Genomic DNA, 19,177 nt, shown 5'->3' with positions numbered 1-19,177 from the left:
GTGGGAATGGCATTTCTAGTGGTGGGAGCAGTAGGAGTAGAGGCTCTGAGATGGTAAAGGCCTGCTCAGTGAAAGAAGACAGTGGCATCTGTTGAGAGGGTAGGAGATGGTGCAGGAAGGGAAACTGAGGCCCAGAGAGGGGAAGGGACTTACTTAAGGCACGTGAGTCTAGAGTAAAGCTGAGGTTTGAGTCCAGATCTACTGACTCCTGGGCCAGCTCTTCCTTCTTTATCAGTGTTCCCAAATTTAAGCCATTAGCAAACCTTCTTGAATTCTACCATAGCTGAATTTACTTAACAGAGAATATTTACTTTAAAAATGGTATCCTCATTTTTTTATTTCAATACTTAAACTAAATGTACTTTAAAAGGGCATCTTATCAGTAACATAAGTGGAAAACTAATAACACTAGCCTTTATTTAGATAATTATAAAACTAAATATAATAAAAACAAAATAGTATTATGAAATTCTAGCTAAAAATGGAAAACTTGATCTCTCTTTGTTAAAAGGGGAGTTTGGCAGGTGTGTGAGAAGTGTTAAAGATAATCTGGAAACAGACTGAGACATCCTCCTCAATATATTCAGAAGGGTTGAAAGGAAATTGAAAAGGGAAGTATGAAGTGGGAAGACTGGCTATTTGTTCCCCATACCCTTCAGCGTCTGGATCTGGGCCTCAAATTCTCACTCCTGACATCTGCACTTTCCCTTGATTCTCCTTCCCATCTGAAAACTGGACCTCGGAACTCAGGGCAACCTTGGGACCACTCACTGAAGATGGTGTGGCCTCCGTCAGCCCCGGTCCCTAATTTCCCACGTGGAGCAAAGCCTCTACACCTGCCTTCAACCAGACTACTGTAAACTAGAAATACATTTCTTTGTGTTAAACTTCTGGAATTTCAGGGTTTATTTGTTATATCAGCTACCATTACCTTAAACAATATAGAACTGTTTCCTGCTATTCCAATCTAAAGGCATCTCTGGACAAGATGGCAGGGAAGGTGCAATTCCAACTTTGGGAACTTCTCCCTTAACCCTATGATCTTTCTCCTGTTTGGGTTGGGACTCCAGAAGGTAAGGCTATCCCTTCTTTGGAATCTCAAATGTTGAACAAGGCAAGAAGCTAATGAGGGTAGGGATTTGTCTGCAAAGGCCTTGGCTCAGGACCCTCTGAAAGCCTCAGCCCTCATGGAGCCTCCTAACCTTCCTGGGCTCTGTCATATTGGCCACATGGATGGTGTAGACGCCACTGGTATTGGCCCCAAAGCGCTGGATCTCTGCACAGTCCTGGAACACCTGCTCAGATGACCTCATGGAGGCTACAATGACAAAAAACAAAAAACAAAAAACAAAAAACTGGAAGTGAGCTAGGGAGAAAAGGGCCAGGTAGGCATTCCTGCCTTCTCTGTGCCAGGTTCTGATGGGGAGGTGTTGCAGACAGGAAGATGAATCAGATCTGGGAAGCTTTCCTAGAGGATGTGATAGTGAGCTGGAACCTGGATAAGGCACAGAAGTTGCCCAGGTGGAGAAAGGGGAAGGTGTTCCAGGCAGAAGGAACAGCATATGCAAAGGCTCTGAGGTGAGAACAGTCCAGGTGTGTGCAGGGAACAGGGTGAGGTGACAGAAACTGACTGAGGCCAGGAGGGGAAATGACTCACACCATGAAAACAAGATTGAGGCCAGAGAGAGCTCTAGCTGTTTGATGAACCTGAGAGGAGTAGGGCAAGACTATCTCAGAGAGGGTTACCAATGAGGGACACATGAAGTTGAGATTTCAGCAGAGGCCAGGTCAGCCTTGAATGTCAGGCTGTGGAGCTCAGACTATGCTGAGGAAGAGCACTCTGGCCAGATTGTGGAACAGAGACTAGAGGGGATAAGACTCAAATCAGGGAGGCCAGACATAAGGCTGCTAGAGTCTTCTGGGGGAGGGTCATTGGGGCCTGAACTCCATGAGGTACTCCCTTATCCCAGAAAACAGGCCCAAGAGTGAGGTAAGTGGATCAAGGGCACACAGCTGGGGTGACAGAGACTTCCCTCTCTCCAGCGATTTGTCCATGGAGCTGGGGACCAGAGTCTTCTCCACAGCCCACCCCTCCAGCTGCACATCCCTGCAGCCCTGGAGGTGGACCCTCATTATGTCCCTACTAGGAGCTGACCACTGGCCTTAAGAGCCCATGTTTCTTCCTTTGGGAGAATATTAATTACCGAATCCCAGGGACATGGGAGCCTCCAGGCCTGGCCTGAAAAAGCGACTATTGACAAATAAACTATAGGAGTTTCAAATTCCCACGCTGGCTCCTTTTAGTGGGATCCAATTAGAGGTTTGAGCAGTGAGTTCACCAGAATCCAATCTCTAGGAAGGTCGTTATTCAAGAATGGAGCAAAGTTCTAGATGGATAGTTCTCTTCCCCAATGAGGAACCAGGAGGCTACCAGGTGGGCAGGACTTCCTGTATTGGCCTCATACTTGAACCTGGATCCCAGGTCCTGAAACTTAGGCACCTGTTGGTAGGAAGCTGTTGTTCCCAGATCATAAATGAAGTGACTAAGGCTCCCAATCCATCCGAGCTCATCCACAAACCCTCCCTGGACAGTCTCCATGACTCCAGCTGTCAGCTCCCTTGTCCTTGGGGGAACTGCTAAGCCTGGGGAAAGTGCTGGCCTAGATGTGAGCAGGGACAGGCCCAACTTTACCTGGCCAGGTGAAGGTGGAGCTGGGAGTTGGTCTTAGATTTCCAGCCAGCCTTCCCAAGGCTCTGTCCACTATTGCTTTCCTCAGGCAGCAACATAGCGATAATAAGAACAGCAGTAATAACAATAAAAATGAACTATCCACCATGTATTGTATGTTTCACAGCTAGGTGCTGCCAGGAGCAGTTTGGGGCCAGGAAAAACATCTTTTGGGGGCTTAACTGTAAGGATGGACTGGTATTGATAAGTAACAGTTTGGCCCCGACCTGGGCCCCCTCTGAATTCCTGGGCTGGTGATCCCCTCTGAATTCCTGGGCTGGTGATTTGTATAGCTTTGTCACCTTTTGGCCACAGGCGCTGTGCTCAGCTCCTTCATGGACATGAACTTTTCTGGTCCTCTGTGCAGGAACTCTGTGAGATAGGTGCTATTATTATTTTCATTATATAGGTGAGGAACATTGAGGTTCTGAAATGTTAAATGACTTGGGCACAGTCCCAGTGCCAGTAGTTAAGAAGCCAGAGCTTGAACTCTCATCCATCTGACTACAAAGCCCGTGCCCTTCCTACTACCCACATCCCCTTGGGTCTCCACCACTGGGCTTATATAAGGCTGAGCAAACAGACCATGCTAACGAATGTCACTCCTGCTATTGTGCACGGGCTAGGTTTTCTCCACCTGTGTCCCTGTCCTTCTAACCTTCTGAACTCCCTGAGTTCTCCATCCATTGCCAGCCTCTATCTGCCTCAATGAGAAAGCAATGCAGTGAAGGGTGCAGGCTTCCTGGTAAGCCTTAAGGATGCCTGGTTCCTGTGCCTGTCTTTGTCTAATCTTATTCTATATCTGGTGACAAATCCTCTTTCAGTTTCTCCGTCTAGACAGGGAGGAGAAAGAACTTCGTACCATCCTTCCTTGGTGATAATGTGGCAGGAAGACAGGGTCTTTGGGCAAAGCGTGCCTAAAGTGAAATGTCCAACACAACCTCCCACCCAAAATGGTGAGTTGACATTGGGCCACAGCTGGAGAATGGGTTAGGGTGAGCCTGTGGGGAGAGGCATCATGCCAGGGCCCCATGGACTGGGCTGAACTATAAGAAATCCACACATGGGATTAATTTAGGCAGCTTCCCCATTGGGCAATGCACCAGCCGGTGATGGGTTTGGGTCACGCTGCATCTCATGGTTTGAAATGCATCTACCTCTCCTGCCCATGGCTTCCTTGGGCCTTAAACCCCTACTCTGCAGGGTCTGCTTGACTTAGACGGAGTCGTGGTGCCATCCTCTGTCCCCAAACTGCTGCCAGCCACAGTGCCTGGCATTCATCACCACTGCTTGATTCCTTGCATTGTAAAGGCTTCCCAGCCTCCCCTGTGATGCTCTGCGGCAGTAGGAACCCTTTCTTCAGTCTTCCTTACCAAGCCATCCTTTACACCATGGTTCCAACTGAACTTCCTAAAACCGTTCTACCCTGTTCAAGGCCCCCAAGTGGCTCTCCACTGCCCTCAGGTAAAAGTCCCCTTTCCTTAGTGCAGCCTTTTAGGCCTCCCATGGTCCGGAAACTTCAGGAACAGTCCTAGCAGGGAATCTGGCACACAGCAGGCACTTAACAAATATTCATTTCTATCTCTTTCCCTCTGTGACAGACAGGGAGTTGGGCATTTTTACAGACATGGTCTACAGTGATGCTGTTCATTGCTGTATCCCCAGCACTGGGCCTGACACACAGTGAGTACTCAGTAAATACTTGTTGACTGAGTAATTGAAGCTGGAACCAGGAGTGCTTTGGCCACCCCCAGTGAGCCCCATTAGAAGGAGCCAGTGGGGGCTGGCGAATGGCCCAGGCATTGTTCTCCCTTCTCGGAAGCCAGGGCCAGGAATGCGTCCTCATTTCTGTTTGGCCTATTGGGCTTAAGGGCAAGGGCATTAGGGTGAAAGAACTCTTTGGGGAAACATTGTGTCCAACCTCCCCTTTCTGTAGATGGGGAAGCCGAGGCCCACCAGAGCTTTGGGGCCAGCCCAAACAAATGGAGATGAGGGTGGATCCCTGATCCCAAAATTGTCAGTCTGAGCCAGTAGTGGTCTTGTTACTATCATCACCTCCATTAAACAGATGGAGAAACAGGCCAACAGACGGATAAGGACATGTCCAAGGTCACTCATGGAATCAGGAAGAAGAGTCTGGACTGTCTCCTGTTGGGATTATTGTTGTTACCATTATTATTATTGTTTGTTGTTATTTCTATTTCACAGGTGGTGGGAGGCCTCCAGGCGCCAGAGAGAACAGGAAGGGTCTTCCCCTGCCCCCACCCCGTGCCCTCCGATAGCTCACCTAGGCCCTGGGCCACGATTCGCACCAGACGCTGCACAGACTCCAGCAGCTGGCGCTGCTGGCGCTGCAGGAGACTGGAGTTGCTTCTGGCTGCGCGCAGGCTTCGCTCGAGGCCGGCGAGGGCGCCGCTCTGGCGGCCCAGGAGGCGCCTCAGCCGCTCCTTCTCGCCGCGGAGGCTGGCTCGCTCTGCCTGCTGCTGAGTCTCCAGGGCTTGCACCCTCGTCTCCAGCGCGCTGAGGGGCGGGGCGCACAGAGGTGAGCCCACCGTCCCACAAAGCAGCCACACTTCTACGCTTTCACCCCGGGTGACTCCACGGCACAGACCGGCGCTGAGGCTCAGAGGGGCAGAGCGTCCAGCTCAGGGCTGCACAGTCCAGAGGTCCGTGACACAGAACAAGAAGTGGAGAAAAGAGAAACTCGGCCCTGGAATCTGGTGGATTCTGGTCCAGTAGAGGCAAGAACTGGAGGTGGGAGGACCATGTCAGCAACCAGGTAGCCACGATCAAATCCCAACTGGGCTCCTTTGACCCAGCAGTCCACTCTCAGGAGGTGGCCTCCAGGGAGCACAGGCAAGAATGCCAACTGGGGGATTGGTTGGAATAGGGTAAAAACGAAACAGTCTAAAAGCCCAACAGCTGAATCTTCTGTTGGGTGTCCCTGGAAATGTTCTGGAGCCAGGAATAGGAAGGAGGCAGAGCCATTTGCACAGAATTGGAAAGCTGTCCAGGACGTGGAGTGGAAGGAGCCTGCCACGTCAATGCTTCTAGTCTAACCCCACATGTGGGACGATGAAAAAGAGTGAAAGAAAAAAGGTATTAATGTAAAAGTAGAGAGCTGCCGGTGAACTTGCGGAAAAGGCATGACAAGACACATGGAAGGACGCGGCGGTGCCTGTGTTTGTAGAAAAAGTGGAAGAAAATCCATTACGTGCTGTTACTTCTGCAGAGCAGGTCTCAGTGGATGGAAGAGGGGGCAGGTAAAGGTGACTGACTTGCCCTATCATTTTATACAGGTCTCTGTTGTCTGATGAAATAATAAGCATGAGGCATTTTTGTAATGAGTTAAAGAAAAAGAAGAGATTTTAAAAAGAAAGAAGCTTTTGACTCAGCTCTTTCACGTTTGGCATTTTATCCCACTGATTTGCTCACGTGTGTGTGCAATGAGACATGGAACACCAGTCATCATATTATTGGCTGTAACAGTAAAAAATTGGGAACAACCTCAATACCCACTAATTGGGGATGCAGAAATAAATGTATGGACAGCCATACAACAAACATTATGCAGTTGGGGAAGAGAATGAGCAAGGGTGTCATGCACTTGTAGAACCATTTCTAGGGTGACTGAAAAAAAATCAAGGTGCAGTTGAATACTAAATTTGGGGTTAAAAAGGGCAAAAAGGGGCTATTCATACATGTTTATAAGAAATCTGGAATATCAGCTTATAGAATGTCATCTCCACCAGAACAGGGATTTTTGTCTATTTATTCACTTCTGTTACCCCTGTGTCTATAATAGTGCCTTGACACAGGGTAAGAGCTCAAACACAAATTCCTTCTTTTTTTTTTTAAAAAAAATATTGTTGGTTAATTTGACTGAAAGACTCACAAGAAACTAGGAATAGCAGCTACCTCTGCTGTGGGTGGGTGGTGGCTGATGGAAAGGCATAGGAGGGAGAGATTTTCCTATATGTGGAGGTCGTGCTGATCTATTCTCCAGACTAACAAAGTAAGTCCAACCAGAGTAGGAAGAATGTCCCCTGAACCCCAAATTATGCTGCAGAAGAGAGAACATTTTGGCACATGTGGATCCTAGAATGTTAGCTGTCTCCATGGGCCGAGAACTTACTGATGACATCCTACATCTTCACTGATTTGTAGGCACTTGGTGCCAATTCAGCATGATGGAAAGTGTCCCAGTCCTTGCTCTCCCCTACCCTGGGGATAAGAATGAGAAGGTGACAAACTATCATGAACTGCACCCAGATCAGAAGGGGCTGGGTAATCCCTGTAGCCTTACTTGACCCAGCACATGGGCAACAAGAACATCTCACCCTGTACACAAGCCTGTGGCTGCCTCCATGTGGAGGTTTTGCCTCCTCCGGCTTTAGGAGTGTTTTCTCCACTGAGCTTGAACCTGAGATGAAATCAGCCTTCGATGTCTGTTTTCCTGCCTTAGCTATACCAATGACCCTTTCTTCCTTTGTAATATAAAGGGTGTTCTTCTCATGTGTATTTGCTTATACATGCAAAGACTCTCCACCAGTGCAGACAAGAAACTGGTAACTGTAATTACATCCGGGAAGGAAAATTGGTGGACGAGATCAGATTTATTTATTTACAAATAAGCAAATCAAATTAAAATTTACAGGGCGAATTGTATGGTATGTAACTTGTAGCTCAATAAATCTGTTAAAATTTATAAAATAAATACATGCAGAAAAAAATTTAAAAAAAGAAGAAGGAAGGAAAAAAAAGAAGAAAGGAAGGAAGGGGGAAGGAAAAAATGGGGTGCCTGATCCCTAGGAAAATGCCTCCTCCCTAGGTAGTGCTGGGTAGCCAGGCCCTGTGCCTGCCTGGCCCCCAGCCCCAGTCTCAGCCCAGCCCCAGTGTTCACTTTCAGTCTAAGCTGCAGTGTGGTCTCCAACCCTGATTTTAGTTTTTACCCCTGCTCTGGCCTAGTCCCAGCTTTAGCTCCAGCCCTAGTCCACAAATGTTTCCTCACTCTAGTCCTAATTCAGGCCTTTAGCTGTGTATCAGCCCCTGTCCCAGGCACTAGCACATATCCAGCTTCCCACTTCGGCCCCAGCCTGGCCCTAGCCCCTGTCTCAGCCCAGTGTCAGGGTGCCAGTACTGGCCTACCTGTTGTGGCCCTGCAGCTGGTGGAGCTCATGGCCCTGCAGTAGCAGCTGCTTCTCCAGCTTGTTGGTAGACAGAGAGGTCTCCAGCAGCTGGATCTCCATTCGCGACGTCTGGTTCAGGACCTGCCTCAGAAAGTAGGAAGGGGTGGGGGCTACATAAACCCTGAAAGAGCCCTGCTCAGTAGCCGCCCACCTGCCCACAAGCTCTGCCATTTCAGAAACATGCTGACCTGTTTCTACCCTCCCAGTAGTTAGTTCCTGTGGTTTCTCATTCATTCATTCATTCACTCACTCACTCACTCACTCACTCACTCACTCACTCACAGGCCCTAAACTGAGCTTATGATTGGCTTCCTAAATTTGCTCTTCCCATCACTGCACATGGCAGTTCCATTTCTCCTGCTGCTCAGACTCCAGGAAAAGTCACCCTTGACTCCCACATCCAATCCATCAGCAAGTTTCATCAGCTCTGTCGTCCAGATGGGTACATTTCTACTTCCCTTGCCCTTCACAGCTCCCACTCTGGCCCCATGACAGGGTCATCAGGGAGGGGCCCCAGGGTGATACAGGCTCAGAGGAAGCTATGACCTCACCCAGGGAAGGAGGTCAAGGGAAGATGACCTGGGCTATGAGACAGCCCAGCCGGCCACAGTCCCTCCATTTCGTGTGATCACCCTCTGGTACCTGAGCCTCCAAATCGGTCAGCTTGCGGGTCTGGGTGGTGGTCTGGTTCAAGAGGCTGGTGCCTAGCTCCAGCATGGTGGCCGTCTGGTTCTGGACCATGTGCTGCTGTACCTGCGCCAGCTCCGACCTCAAGTTCATCTGGATGTACCTTTCTAGCTGTGGGGAGACCGTGGGCTAAGGTTATGGGTGGGGGCTGGAGGAAAGCCCCTGTCCTTTCCATGTGTCTCCATGAAGGACATAGAACAACCAGGAGAGGCCTCCCTTCTAGGCCAAGCCACCATCACTACTCGCATGGACTATTCCAGTAGCTTTCTCCCTGGCCTCTCTGCCTCCACTCCTATTCCTCTCTGCCCCGTGCATCCTCCACTCAGCAGCCAGAGGGATCCTGTTAAACCTAAGTCAAATCATATCCTTCCTCTCCTGATTTCCTCTTCTTGTCCTCTCTCCCTCACTCTGCTACAAAGGCACTGGCCTCTATGACATCCCTCCAACACAGCAAGCATGTGCCTACCTCAGGGCCTTTGCACATGCTTGCTCTTCCTTGTGCCCCGAAACTTTCCTCCTCACCGTCCCCATTGGCATGGCTTACTCTCTCATGTCACTTCAGGTCTTTTCCTACCACTTATCAATCCCCGACTTTATATTGCACATTTATCTGTCGATTGTCTGTTTTCTCCTTGCAATGTCAGATCCATGAAACCAGTGACTCGGTCTTGCTCGCCACTTTATGTCCACGTCTAGCACAATGCTTAATTCGCAGTGGGTGCTCAATAGAAAAGCATTCAATGAACTAATGGAAAAAGGAGAACAGCAAATGGTCAGAGCATAACCCCCAAATTCATGCCCATTACCCAGCTTCCTAGAGGAGAGCCAGCAGCTGAGTGTGGCAACATATCTTTCTCGGTATAAGAGTGTGTAGGTCCATCTGCCAAGATGGACTTTTTCTGGCCCTCTCCATCTGCAAAGCAAGGCTGATCTGGTCAGTCTCCAAGGGTTCTCCCAGCTCTAATATTCTGGGACTCTATAAGCTAATGTTTATTTATTTGACAGGGCTGCTTTTTTTCCCAAGAGCGGGAGAAGCTGGTCTGGCAGTGGGACCAGGATCAATTTGCAAAGGTGAACAGTGTGTTCTCAGGGCTCAGTGCCCCTCCTCCACTCCCTCTCCATTCTGTGCACATGCTGGCCTGTCCCCACCACATCTACCCCCTGGCCCTGGCTTCTTCTCTTGCCCTCTTGCTCAGTCTTCCAGGAGGTCCCATAGGGCAGACTGGTGCTCCCCAGGGAGAGGTGGTGACCTTGGCTGAGGGGCCAGGCTCTGTCTGCTTCCTTCTGTGTTTGTTCTCCTCTCTTCCATCTCAACTGTCTGCTTCCACCCCTTCCACCCCAGACTGCTTTTGAAGGGGCACTTCCCATTGTAGTGCAAGGTCAAATCCTGAAGGGGGTGCATGTGAAGGGTGCTGCTATCTATTAAAGCAGTGGTTCTCAAAGTGTGATCCTGGAAGCAGCATCACCAGGAGCTTGTTAATAATGCACATTTCTAGGTCTCACCCTAGACCTACTGAATCAGAAACTCAGGGGTGGTGCCCAGCCCTCCAGGTGAATCTCATGCTCAAATAAGTATGAGAACCTCAGGTGTAGAGGTCACAAAGGGGACCTAGGACCAGGAGCACAAGCACATTCAAGCTTCTCGAGCTTCTGTCCCGTGGCCCCTTCCTTCTTCTCCTGCAACCTCAGCCTCCCACCCACTGTCCCCTGTAACAATGCAAACATGCTCCAATAGCGCTCATCTAAAAATTAAAGAAAAATTACCCTTGACTCCACAGCCCCCTCCAGGGGCATCTCCAATTTCTATGCTTCCCTTCAATAATACAACTTCTTGAACAAGTTGCCTCCATCTTCTCACTTCCATCCCCACCCTCACCTTAAAGAAAATTTAATAACATTATTATGATGTGCTTCACACATACCAAAAAAAGCATAAATAATAATATAATGAAAGCTGTGTATTTTTCACGCTCAAGAAAAAAACATAACCCATCCCAACAAACCCTGTGCACCCTGTTGGTCTGTCTCTCCAGCTCCGGGAGCCCCTTCACTCTTTAATTTGGCCTCCTTGATAAGCCAGGCCAAGGGACACTTCTGTGTTCTCATCTCCATCTCCATCTCCATCTCAGCAGCAGTCAACACAGATGGCCCCTCCCTCTTTCTGGAAGCACTTTCCAGATGCACCTTTTCCTAGTTTTTCTCCTCCCTCCCCCATCACTTCCTCTCTGAGTCCTCCTTAACCAGGATCTTACACAGTGGGGGCTGTCATGGCCCAGTCCTGGGCCCTCATCTCTGTACATTCTTTCCCTAGGTCAAGGGTCCTTATGGGGGACCATAGGGTGTGTGAAGAGAATTCAGGAGGTCCATGAACTTGAGTAAGAAAAAAATTATATCTTCCGTTCACTCTTTTGTAATTAAAGTTTGGCATTTCCTTGAATTCTGAGCACAGGCCAAAAACCAAAGCACGATTCTCCCATCCTGTGACTTCCTTACCAAATAGAAATCCCGCATAATTTCATGTCATAACGCAAGTGTTATAGTGTCTTAAAATACTGTTTTTGCTCATTATGACTGCGGAAGTATGAACATTCTCAAACTCACCACTAGATAATGATACAGCTAAAACGCAGATTTAATTTTAATATTTTGATTATGATTGTAATATCACTGGGTGTTCTTATGTGTTTGTTTTGGTATTTAAAAGCATTATTCTGTAAAGAGATCCAAGAGCTTCACCATATCAAATGTCCGAAGCCCCAAATGCATCGGGGCCCTTCACAGGTGTTCCTAGGACTTTCACACTCCTTTCCATGCTGATGGTGCCATCACCTCTGAATGTCCCACCCACTGGCAACCTCCAAGTGGGTTTCCAACAAGTGTCTCAAGCAAAAGCTTCCAACATGGAACCCTCGATTCCCCAGCTCCCATCGCCCTGGTCCCTGCATGTCCATCCCATTATCCCTCAGTCTTTCTCCTCTCAGTAAATGGCCCCACCCAGTGCTTAAGCCCCAAACCCTTAGCTTTGACTGTTCTTTTTCTCACCTGCTGCTCAATCCACTAGTAAGTTCTGGCCAATATGATTCCAATGGGAGTTTTGATTTAGTTCATTTCCCCCTGCCCTGGGCCATGCTACCATCGCCCCCAATGGTCAGACTCTTTCCCACCACACCTCTGTCAGCTCCCCAGGATTCTAACAATTGGTTGGCCAGTGTGCACCAGGGTGGATAAAGGTAAGCAGAGGTATACTGAGGCCGCTCCTGCACTTTCCCATGAATCATGAACCTCCTGGGACTTGGTTTAAAATGCAGACTCCCAGGCTCCGAGCTTCTGCAGTGAGCCCTTCTCAGGCATCTCCTCCAGGCCTCTCATTTGCAAATGGGCAAACTGAGGTCTAGAAGACTTGCCCAAGATCATGACCAGCTGTGCTAGGTTCTAAGACTCCTTGCTCAGGGGTGTTTCCTTAGGTCTACAGAGCTGGATGGACCCTCAGGGTAGCTTGGGGTCATTCTGAGTGACACGGATGCTCCCTCAGCACCCTCATTGGTCTCTTGTCTTGTGGCTGCAAGTGGCTGGGTGGGGCAAAGGCTACCCACAGCTGGGGCCCATCACCCAATTTGCTACACCCGCCTACTACCACGGGCCCTGGGATGGGTAATCCAGACCAGATGGGCCCAGTATGGCCAGGCTGGGGCTCTGGTGACTAATGGTCTGTGTGGCGGGGGTGGGGTCTAACTGAGGAGCCAGTTAGAAGGGTAGGGGAAGAATCCCAATGGAGAAACCGACCTGGGTTGGGATCTGCCACAGCTTCTCCTCCCCGTCCATTGGACCTGCTCTTTCTCTGTCACTCTCATGCTGGTAAATTATCAGGGCTGAGATGAGTAATGGGGCTCTGGCCTCCCAGTACCCTACCCTTCCAATCTGCAAAGAGACTGATCTTTGGCCCTTGCTTGGGCTGCTCCACTTTCCCCTTAGCCCTGGGTTTGAGTTCTGACTCTACTGCACTCTAGCCGTGGGCCTCTAGTGGTTGAGGGCTACATTTCTTTGAGTCTCACTTACCAATCTGTGACATCTGGGCAGTAAACCTTGCTCTTTGTTGTGGAGAGGGCATTTGAAAAGAGCCTTGAAGGAAAGGGAAGGAGTTCTGACAGCCAGGGGAAGGGGAAGGAAGAAAGGTATTTCAGAAAGACAATAGATGAACATCTATGGATGAGCAGTCTTAGTAGCCAAGGAGCTCTTCGCAAACCTGCTTCTCTCCTGCATTATTTAAATTAAAAAAACTTCAACTGGTGAACAGATAAACAACTTTGATCTATCCATCCAAGGACTCTACTCAGCAATAAAAAGGAACAAACTACTGATGCAGGCAGCAGCATAGATGCATCTCAGATGGATTATGCTGTATGAAAAAAGCAAGACTCAAAAGGCTACATCCTGTAGGATTCATTTACATGACTTTCTGGAAAAGCCAGAATCTGTGGTTGCCAGGGGCTGGGCCAGGGGGAGGGTGGGGACTGATTACAAAAGGACATGAGAATGTGGGGGGTTGTTGGCAATGTTCTATATCGTGACTGTAACGGTGGTTACAGGGCTGTATACGTTTGTCAAAATTCACAGAACTATATGTTAAAGGGTGGATTTCACTCCGTGTGGAATAAAATACAATAAAAAACAAACCTACCAATACAAGGTTTTATGAAGCATTCCAGATATAAATATATGTCATCATAATAAATGTTTCCTCAATCTAATCTCTCACCTTCTGTGCTTCATTCAAGTATTGACTCAAGAATTATTTCTTGAGCACTTACTATGGCCTAGGTGCTGGCCTAGGTGCTGTCCTAGGTACTAGGGAATCAGGAATAAACAAAATTGCCCAGTTATCTGACTCTAGTGCACTTCCGCTAAATCCATCAGTTAAATTCCAATAGTAATGAGTGCTATGAAAAAAAACAAGATAGGGTAATGAGCGGAGTCAAGGGCAAGTTTAGCCAGAGCGATAGTAAAACCCTCCCCAGAGGGGACCATCTGAGCTGAGAGGATGAGAAGGGGCCAGCCGTGGGAAAGTCAAGAGGAAAGAAACTCCCGACAGAGAGAAAGGCAAATGCAAAGGCTCTGAGGCGAGAGTGTGTCTGCTGTATTTGAGTGTGACTCTGACTTCATCTTTCCTGGCCATGTGGTCTTGGGTAAGTCACCTCACCACTTAGTGCCTCAGTTTCCTCAACTATCAATGAGCAAACAGTATTGCTTCATAGGCTCATTGTAAGAATTAAATGCGATAACACCCTCAAGGCACAAGGACAGTGTCTGGCACACAGTAAGTGCTCGGTACATCTGGTTATCTTTATCTTTTGCTCTCTCTGGGAGGCAGAAGAACCAAATGATGCAGGTGACTGCCCAGGGCCCCACAGCTAGTCACTGGCACCACTGGGACATGACCCTTTGTCACCAGCTCAGCCCACCTCAGATTCTACAGCGGGTTCCAGGATCCATTCCAGACATTTCAGAGCTGGCTCTGCGGTTAGGCAAACGCTCAGAGGCTAGAGGTGCAGGCTCAGGGGACAGACCTAGGGCCTGTCTTCTCACATTTCCTGCCCAAAGAGAGAAGGAGAGGGTTTGTGTACATTCCAGCCCAGCCTAGCTCTGGGGCGTGGAAGGAAAAAACCAGAAACACACGCCCCTGCCCCAGTGGGATGGCTGGGCCAAGATGCTTCAACAAATAAACCTGTCCCTCTGGAGGAAGCTTTGTGAGGGGCCTCTGTGGCTGCTGCTCCTGGACCATCGCTAGGCTGAGGACATCTGTGCCAGCCATTTCTAGGCTCTCTTCTTGGAAAAATAACCTTATTTCTCCAAGAAGCAGATGCTGTTCTCACCACCCCATCTCCCAGCCCCAAACAAAAAGCAGCCAGCCATGGGGTTAGGAAATCAAGCCCCAAGAGATTTGGTTCGGCAATGTTTCTTGTTTGGATAACCAAAGGCTGAAAATGCCAAGAATTTACAGGCAGCTTGGGGCAGCAAGGACAGCTGGGAGCCCTGGGCCAGTGTGGGAGGGTCTCAGGCTTGGCCAGAACCCCATGCTGCGCTCCCACTGGATGTGCTTTTGACTCACGTCCAGCCAGGCTAGGCTGAGGAGCCAGGTTATTCTGAGGTTTGATGTCGGGGACCTGGAGCGAACAACAGAGGTTGGGGGCAGAGCTGGGTCGGGAGGCTCCCTCCTAGCCCCTGAACCTTCCCCCTGAAGCTTCGGGTGCAGAAGGGGAAGAAAAAAAGGCTCTAGCCAAGTAGCCTGGCTGAGGAGTGAGCACTGGCCACCAGGGTGGTGTGTCCTCCAGTGTGGACAGAGCACGTGGACATCCAGGGAGGCAGAGGCAGGTGGGTGGGGGAGAGGGTCTAGTGGTTAAAGGAGAACCTGAGATAGTGACAGGAAGAGGCTGAGGGAGATGCCAGCCAGACAGGAGAGAGAATCAGAGAGTGACAGAGACACACACAGTTAGAAATCACAGGGCTACTGTGAGAGCCCCAGGAAAGAGACCCACAAGAGTCAGAGAGACACAGATAGAAAGAGAGGGGCAGAGACAGACAGAGAGGTCCAGCTGGTCACTCCTTGCCTTTTCTCCCCTCCTTCATTTTGCTTCACTATTGGACATAGTAGATTTTTATCGTTCATTTCTTCATGACGCTTGCTCCCTCTAGCCCAGGAGAGAACCTACTGTTCTATTTACTATTGTATCCCCAGCACCTAGGAAGGGCCTGGCCCAAGGTGGCGCTCAATTTCTATCAGATGAATGAATGAATGGCAGTTAGGGAGTCAGATTTCCAGTTCCGACCCCGCCCAATCTTGTTGTGTGGCCTGAGGCCCACTCCTGCCCCTCTCTGGGCCTCATTATCCCAATCTGTACAATTCAGAGACAAAAGTCTCATCAGCTCAGCCCTCTGTGCCCAGGGAAGGCCTCTGGGGTGGATGCTCCAGCTGCCAATCACTGCCCACTACCCACCTCTGCAGGCCCAGCGCTTACCTTCTGCAGCCACTGTGTGTTGTTCTCCAGCACCTTCTCCAGCTGCTGTACCCGCTGGGTGGGCCAGTCCCCCAGGTTCAGTGCAGTGGCCGGTGAGTCCCTCTGCAGGCTGTTGGAGCCCCTGAAAGTCTCAGGCTCTGGCGGGCAGGACTCAGGCTCGGGTAGCACAAAGGTGTAGCTGCACTGGCCATGCTGGACTCGGTGTGCCCGGCGGCGCCCGCCCGCCTCCTGCCCTCTCTGCTGTGCCACAGTCGCTGTGGCCACAGTGATGAGGAGTCCACCCAGCAGCATGGCTGTCCAGAAGAGCATCCAGAGATGTAGCGATGTTGGAGGGTGTCTGGTCAGCGCCCGCAGGAGCTTTGTCTGCCCACCACCCCGCTCCGTGCCCAGGATGTAACTACTGTGGCCAACAGTGGACAGGCCTGCCAGCAGAGCTGCTGCAGCTGCAAAGAACTGTTTGGCCAAGCTCACCGCTAGGCGGCTATTTATACTTGTTCCAGATACCACAGCTGCTCAGCCTCCTCCCATTGCCTCCTGCTCTCATCTCTAGACACCTTTTCACCTCTATTCTTCCCCCTTTCCCTTCCTTTTTCCTCTCTTGCCCATCCGGCCCTGTCCATGCGCTGGCCTTGCTCTGCCTCAGGCCTTAGAGCCCTTTTATTATCCAGTGGGGGCCTGGCCTCGCCACAAGAGGGAGGAAAGAAAACAATGCACACAGACAAGCGCACACACACTCACAGACTCAAACACCACACCCCCAGTGCTGCCTGCTTCGGAAAACCAAACGCAACTGACCTCTCTCTTCCTGTCTCTGTCTCTCTGTCTCTCTCTCTCCACCTTCCCCACCAGCTATGATCTCAAATTTCACACCCCACCTCTGCCACGTTTTCCCCTCTTTCCCCCTCCACCTTCCCCCCCCTCCTCTGGTTCCATTTTAGCACAAGTGAAGTGACCCCTGGAGAGAGCAAAGGGAGGGGGGAGAGGGGTGAAGCTGGGGAGGAAGCAGCCAGTCCAGTCTATTTCAGGAAACAGAAAATCCTTGCAAGGCTGGGGGAAGTAGGCGCCACAGCTGGGAGTTAGCTCCCATCCTCCCTTCTCCCTTGGGGCTTGGTGGGGGGATATTGTGCCCTAGGGTGGCCCTGGCCAGGTCCCTGTGACAGTAATGGGAGGTTGTCCTGTCCTGGGGCAGATCATTCTGGGGCTGCCTTTGGCTGGAGTGGGGAGGCCGAAGGTGGGGAGAAGAGGTGGAGGTGCAGCCCTGGAATCAGAGGTTACTAGCTCTAAATCCCTAGCTGATAAATAAGTTGGAAGGAGTGTGTTGGGCTCCAGGGCCAGGCTGGCAGCTAAGCCTGTTCTCCTTATGCAGTTCCAGGCCATGCATCTCCAGATTTCTTCTTTCTTGGAAGAACTGATCTTTTTGCTCCTAGGAGCAAAGTCCGGGAAAACAGATCATTCCTGGAGGTCACTTGGCAATTTGGAGCTCCTTAAGTATTTGGATCCAAAGAAGAGGATTAAGTCAACAGTCTGAATCTCCCACTCCTGGCCTAGCTCCAGAATCCAGCACTCCAGAACCATACCTCCCCTCCTTTTACAGCTCCCTGCATTTCAATACCCAAGGTGATAAATGAGGGTTGCAAGCTGGGCAGCTTACGCACACACAAAGCCTCTTGATTGTGCTGTTCACATCCCTGAGGACATGACCTGGTCATCTCTCCAGTCCACTGATGGCAATGTAGTGAGGTCCTGGCAGGAAGCTCTGGAATGCTGACAACCTTGGGGATGATCCGTCAGTGTCCCCAGGAGGTTAAGGTGTGAATCTGTGGAGCAAGAATCATTTTATCTCCATACACTTTCCATCTAGACAACAGTCTGTCAATTGTTTCCCTCCTCCATGTTCCTCCACCCCAAACCCAGAGACACAACACAATTGATAGACCATAAGGGACCCAAGGCTGAGTTTTGAGGTCACTCCTATGACCCAGGTCTAGTGATTAAGAGCCCCATACTCCTGACACTGAATCTTGATTTCGCTTTAGTAGATGAGACTCAGTTTCCTCATCTATAAAATGGAGAGAACGGTCCCGCATAAGCAAGGTGTACGGGAGGGTCTTTCAGTTACCAGAGCTGTGTAACAAGGTACTGCAAAACTTAGTGGTTTAAAACATTGGCAACACCTATTTTACCCATAAACGTGCAATTTTGGTCAGGTTCAGTGGGCATGGTTTGACTCGGATCCATTTGGTGTCAGCTGAAGCAGCGTGCAGGCTAGAGAGCCTAGAACCATTCGAAAGCCATCCATTCACATACCTGAGACCTTGGCTGGGGCTGTCAGCCAGAGCGACTACATATGGCCTCTTCATGTGGTCGCGGCTTCCTCATGACATGGTGGCTGCATTCCAAGGGTGAGCATCTCCAGAGAGTCCAGCAAAAGGCATATGACCTTTTATGACCTAGCCTCAAGAGTTACACAGGGTCAACTCTTCTACATCCTATCCATAGAGGCAGTCACAAAGTCCCACCCAAGTTCAGGAGGAGGAGGAATAGACTACCTCTTGATGAGAAGTCGCGAGGTTTCAGAAGAGCATGTGAGATGGGAGATATTGCTAGAAATTACAGTTTCCAGAGGAGGGGAGAATGGGAAAATGCCATTTAAGTATTTAGCATGTCAGTGCTCAATAGTTGGTAGCTGTTATTATTATCTGTATCATTGGAAAGATCTAGTATGTCTTTGTATAAAAATGTCCTTCAGGCCCTCCAATGATAGTTAAAGGTACAGCAGGAAGTGGGGTTGTTTCCATTGGGGCTGCCAGAGAAATTGGCCCAGAGACACTCTGGGACATGTCCAAAGTTACCCAGCATGTTAGCACCCAGTGCATTCTCAGCCAGACAGAGCTCGGACACAGCTGCCCCTGCTAGCAACATTTGTTGCTCTTTCCCAGGCATATCCACCCTGGCCTCATCTTCTCCTCTGAAAAATGGGTGAGTGAGTTCACATGCTGCTGCTCCAGAGGCTGAAGGGACCAGGATGGAGAGCATGTACCCTCTGCTGTACTACTCAGCCTGAGCCACCAGCCATGCTCGTCCTTTCTCAGGCTTCGGGAGCTCAGCTGACTCGGAGCCCACATCTGGCACTCATTCCAGAACATGAAGAATAAACCTGCCAGGTCGGAGGACAGATCTATTTTGGAACCTGGGACCTCGTGGAGGCCCAGAAGACTAACAGGCTCCTCTTTATTTTGTTTGTTTTTATTAAACAAGCATAGCATGCCCGTCATAGAAAAGTCAGAAAAGATACATTAGCAAGAGGGAAAAAATAAATATTGCTTGTGCTCTCATCAGCAGAAGGCAGAATCCACAGCTAATATTTTGGAGTATTTTCTTCCCAATCATTTCCCGCTCTATACGGATGCATATATGTTGGGGTGGGTTTTCTAGAAAAACAGAAAGATTGTTCTCTAAACTTAAACATTTTTACTTATTTCGGATTTACCTTTTGAAGAAAAGGCAACAGAAAGTGCACAGGATAATATAATATAACCTCATACACCCATCACTCCAAA

At 49.6% G+C, this 19,177-nt stretch overlaps 1 protein-coding gene and 1 long non-coding RNA gene across 6 annotated transcripts in view; one reads left to right on the top strand and one right to left on the bottom strand.

Annotated features, from left to right (window-relative positions):
- ANGPT4 (angiopoietin 4) overlaps positions 1-16,441 on the bottom strand; it is a 31,658-nt gene extending 15,217 nt beyond the window's left edge. For 2 of the 5 annotated variants that reach the window (XM_039863951.1, XM_039863952.1), the window contains exons 1-5: positions 15,618-16,441; positions 8,560-8,715; positions 7,877-7,998; positions 5,016-5,248; positions 1,203-1,318 (exon numbers count right to left, since the gene is read on the bottom strand). In XM_039863951.1, coding sequence (XP_039719885.1) covers positions 1,203-1,318; positions 5,016-5,248; positions 7,877-7,998; positions 8,560-8,715; positions 15,618-15,926 — 936 coding nt within the window. In that variant the 5' untranslated portion in view covers positions 15,927-16,441. The remainder of the gene's footprint in view (positions 1-1,202; positions 1,319-5,015; positions 5,249-7,876; positions 7,999-8,559; positions 8,716-15,617) is intronic. The other 3 variants (XM_039863949.1, XM_039863953.1, XM_039863950.1) reach the window with 3 other exon arrangements.
- On the top strand, positions 3,161-5,048 carry LOC120603493 (uncharacterized). The gene is made up of 3 exons (XR_005653027.1): positions 3,161-3,684; positions 4,330-4,411; positions 4,937-5,048. It is a non-coding gene; the product is annotated as an uncharacterized LOC120603493 (long non-coding RNA).
- Positions 16,442-19,177: the final 2,736 nt, after the last annotated feature.

This window comes from Pteropus medius, unplaced genomic scaffold, assembly GCF_902729225.1.
Source record: "Pteropus medius unplaced genomic scaffold, Ma_sr-lr_union100, whole genome shotgun sequence".
NCBI classification, from domain to species: Eukaryota; Metazoa; Chordata; class Mammalia; order Chiroptera; family Pteropodidae; genus Pteropus; species Pteropus medius.
This window is presented reverse-complemented; position numbering and strand designations above follow the sequence as displayed.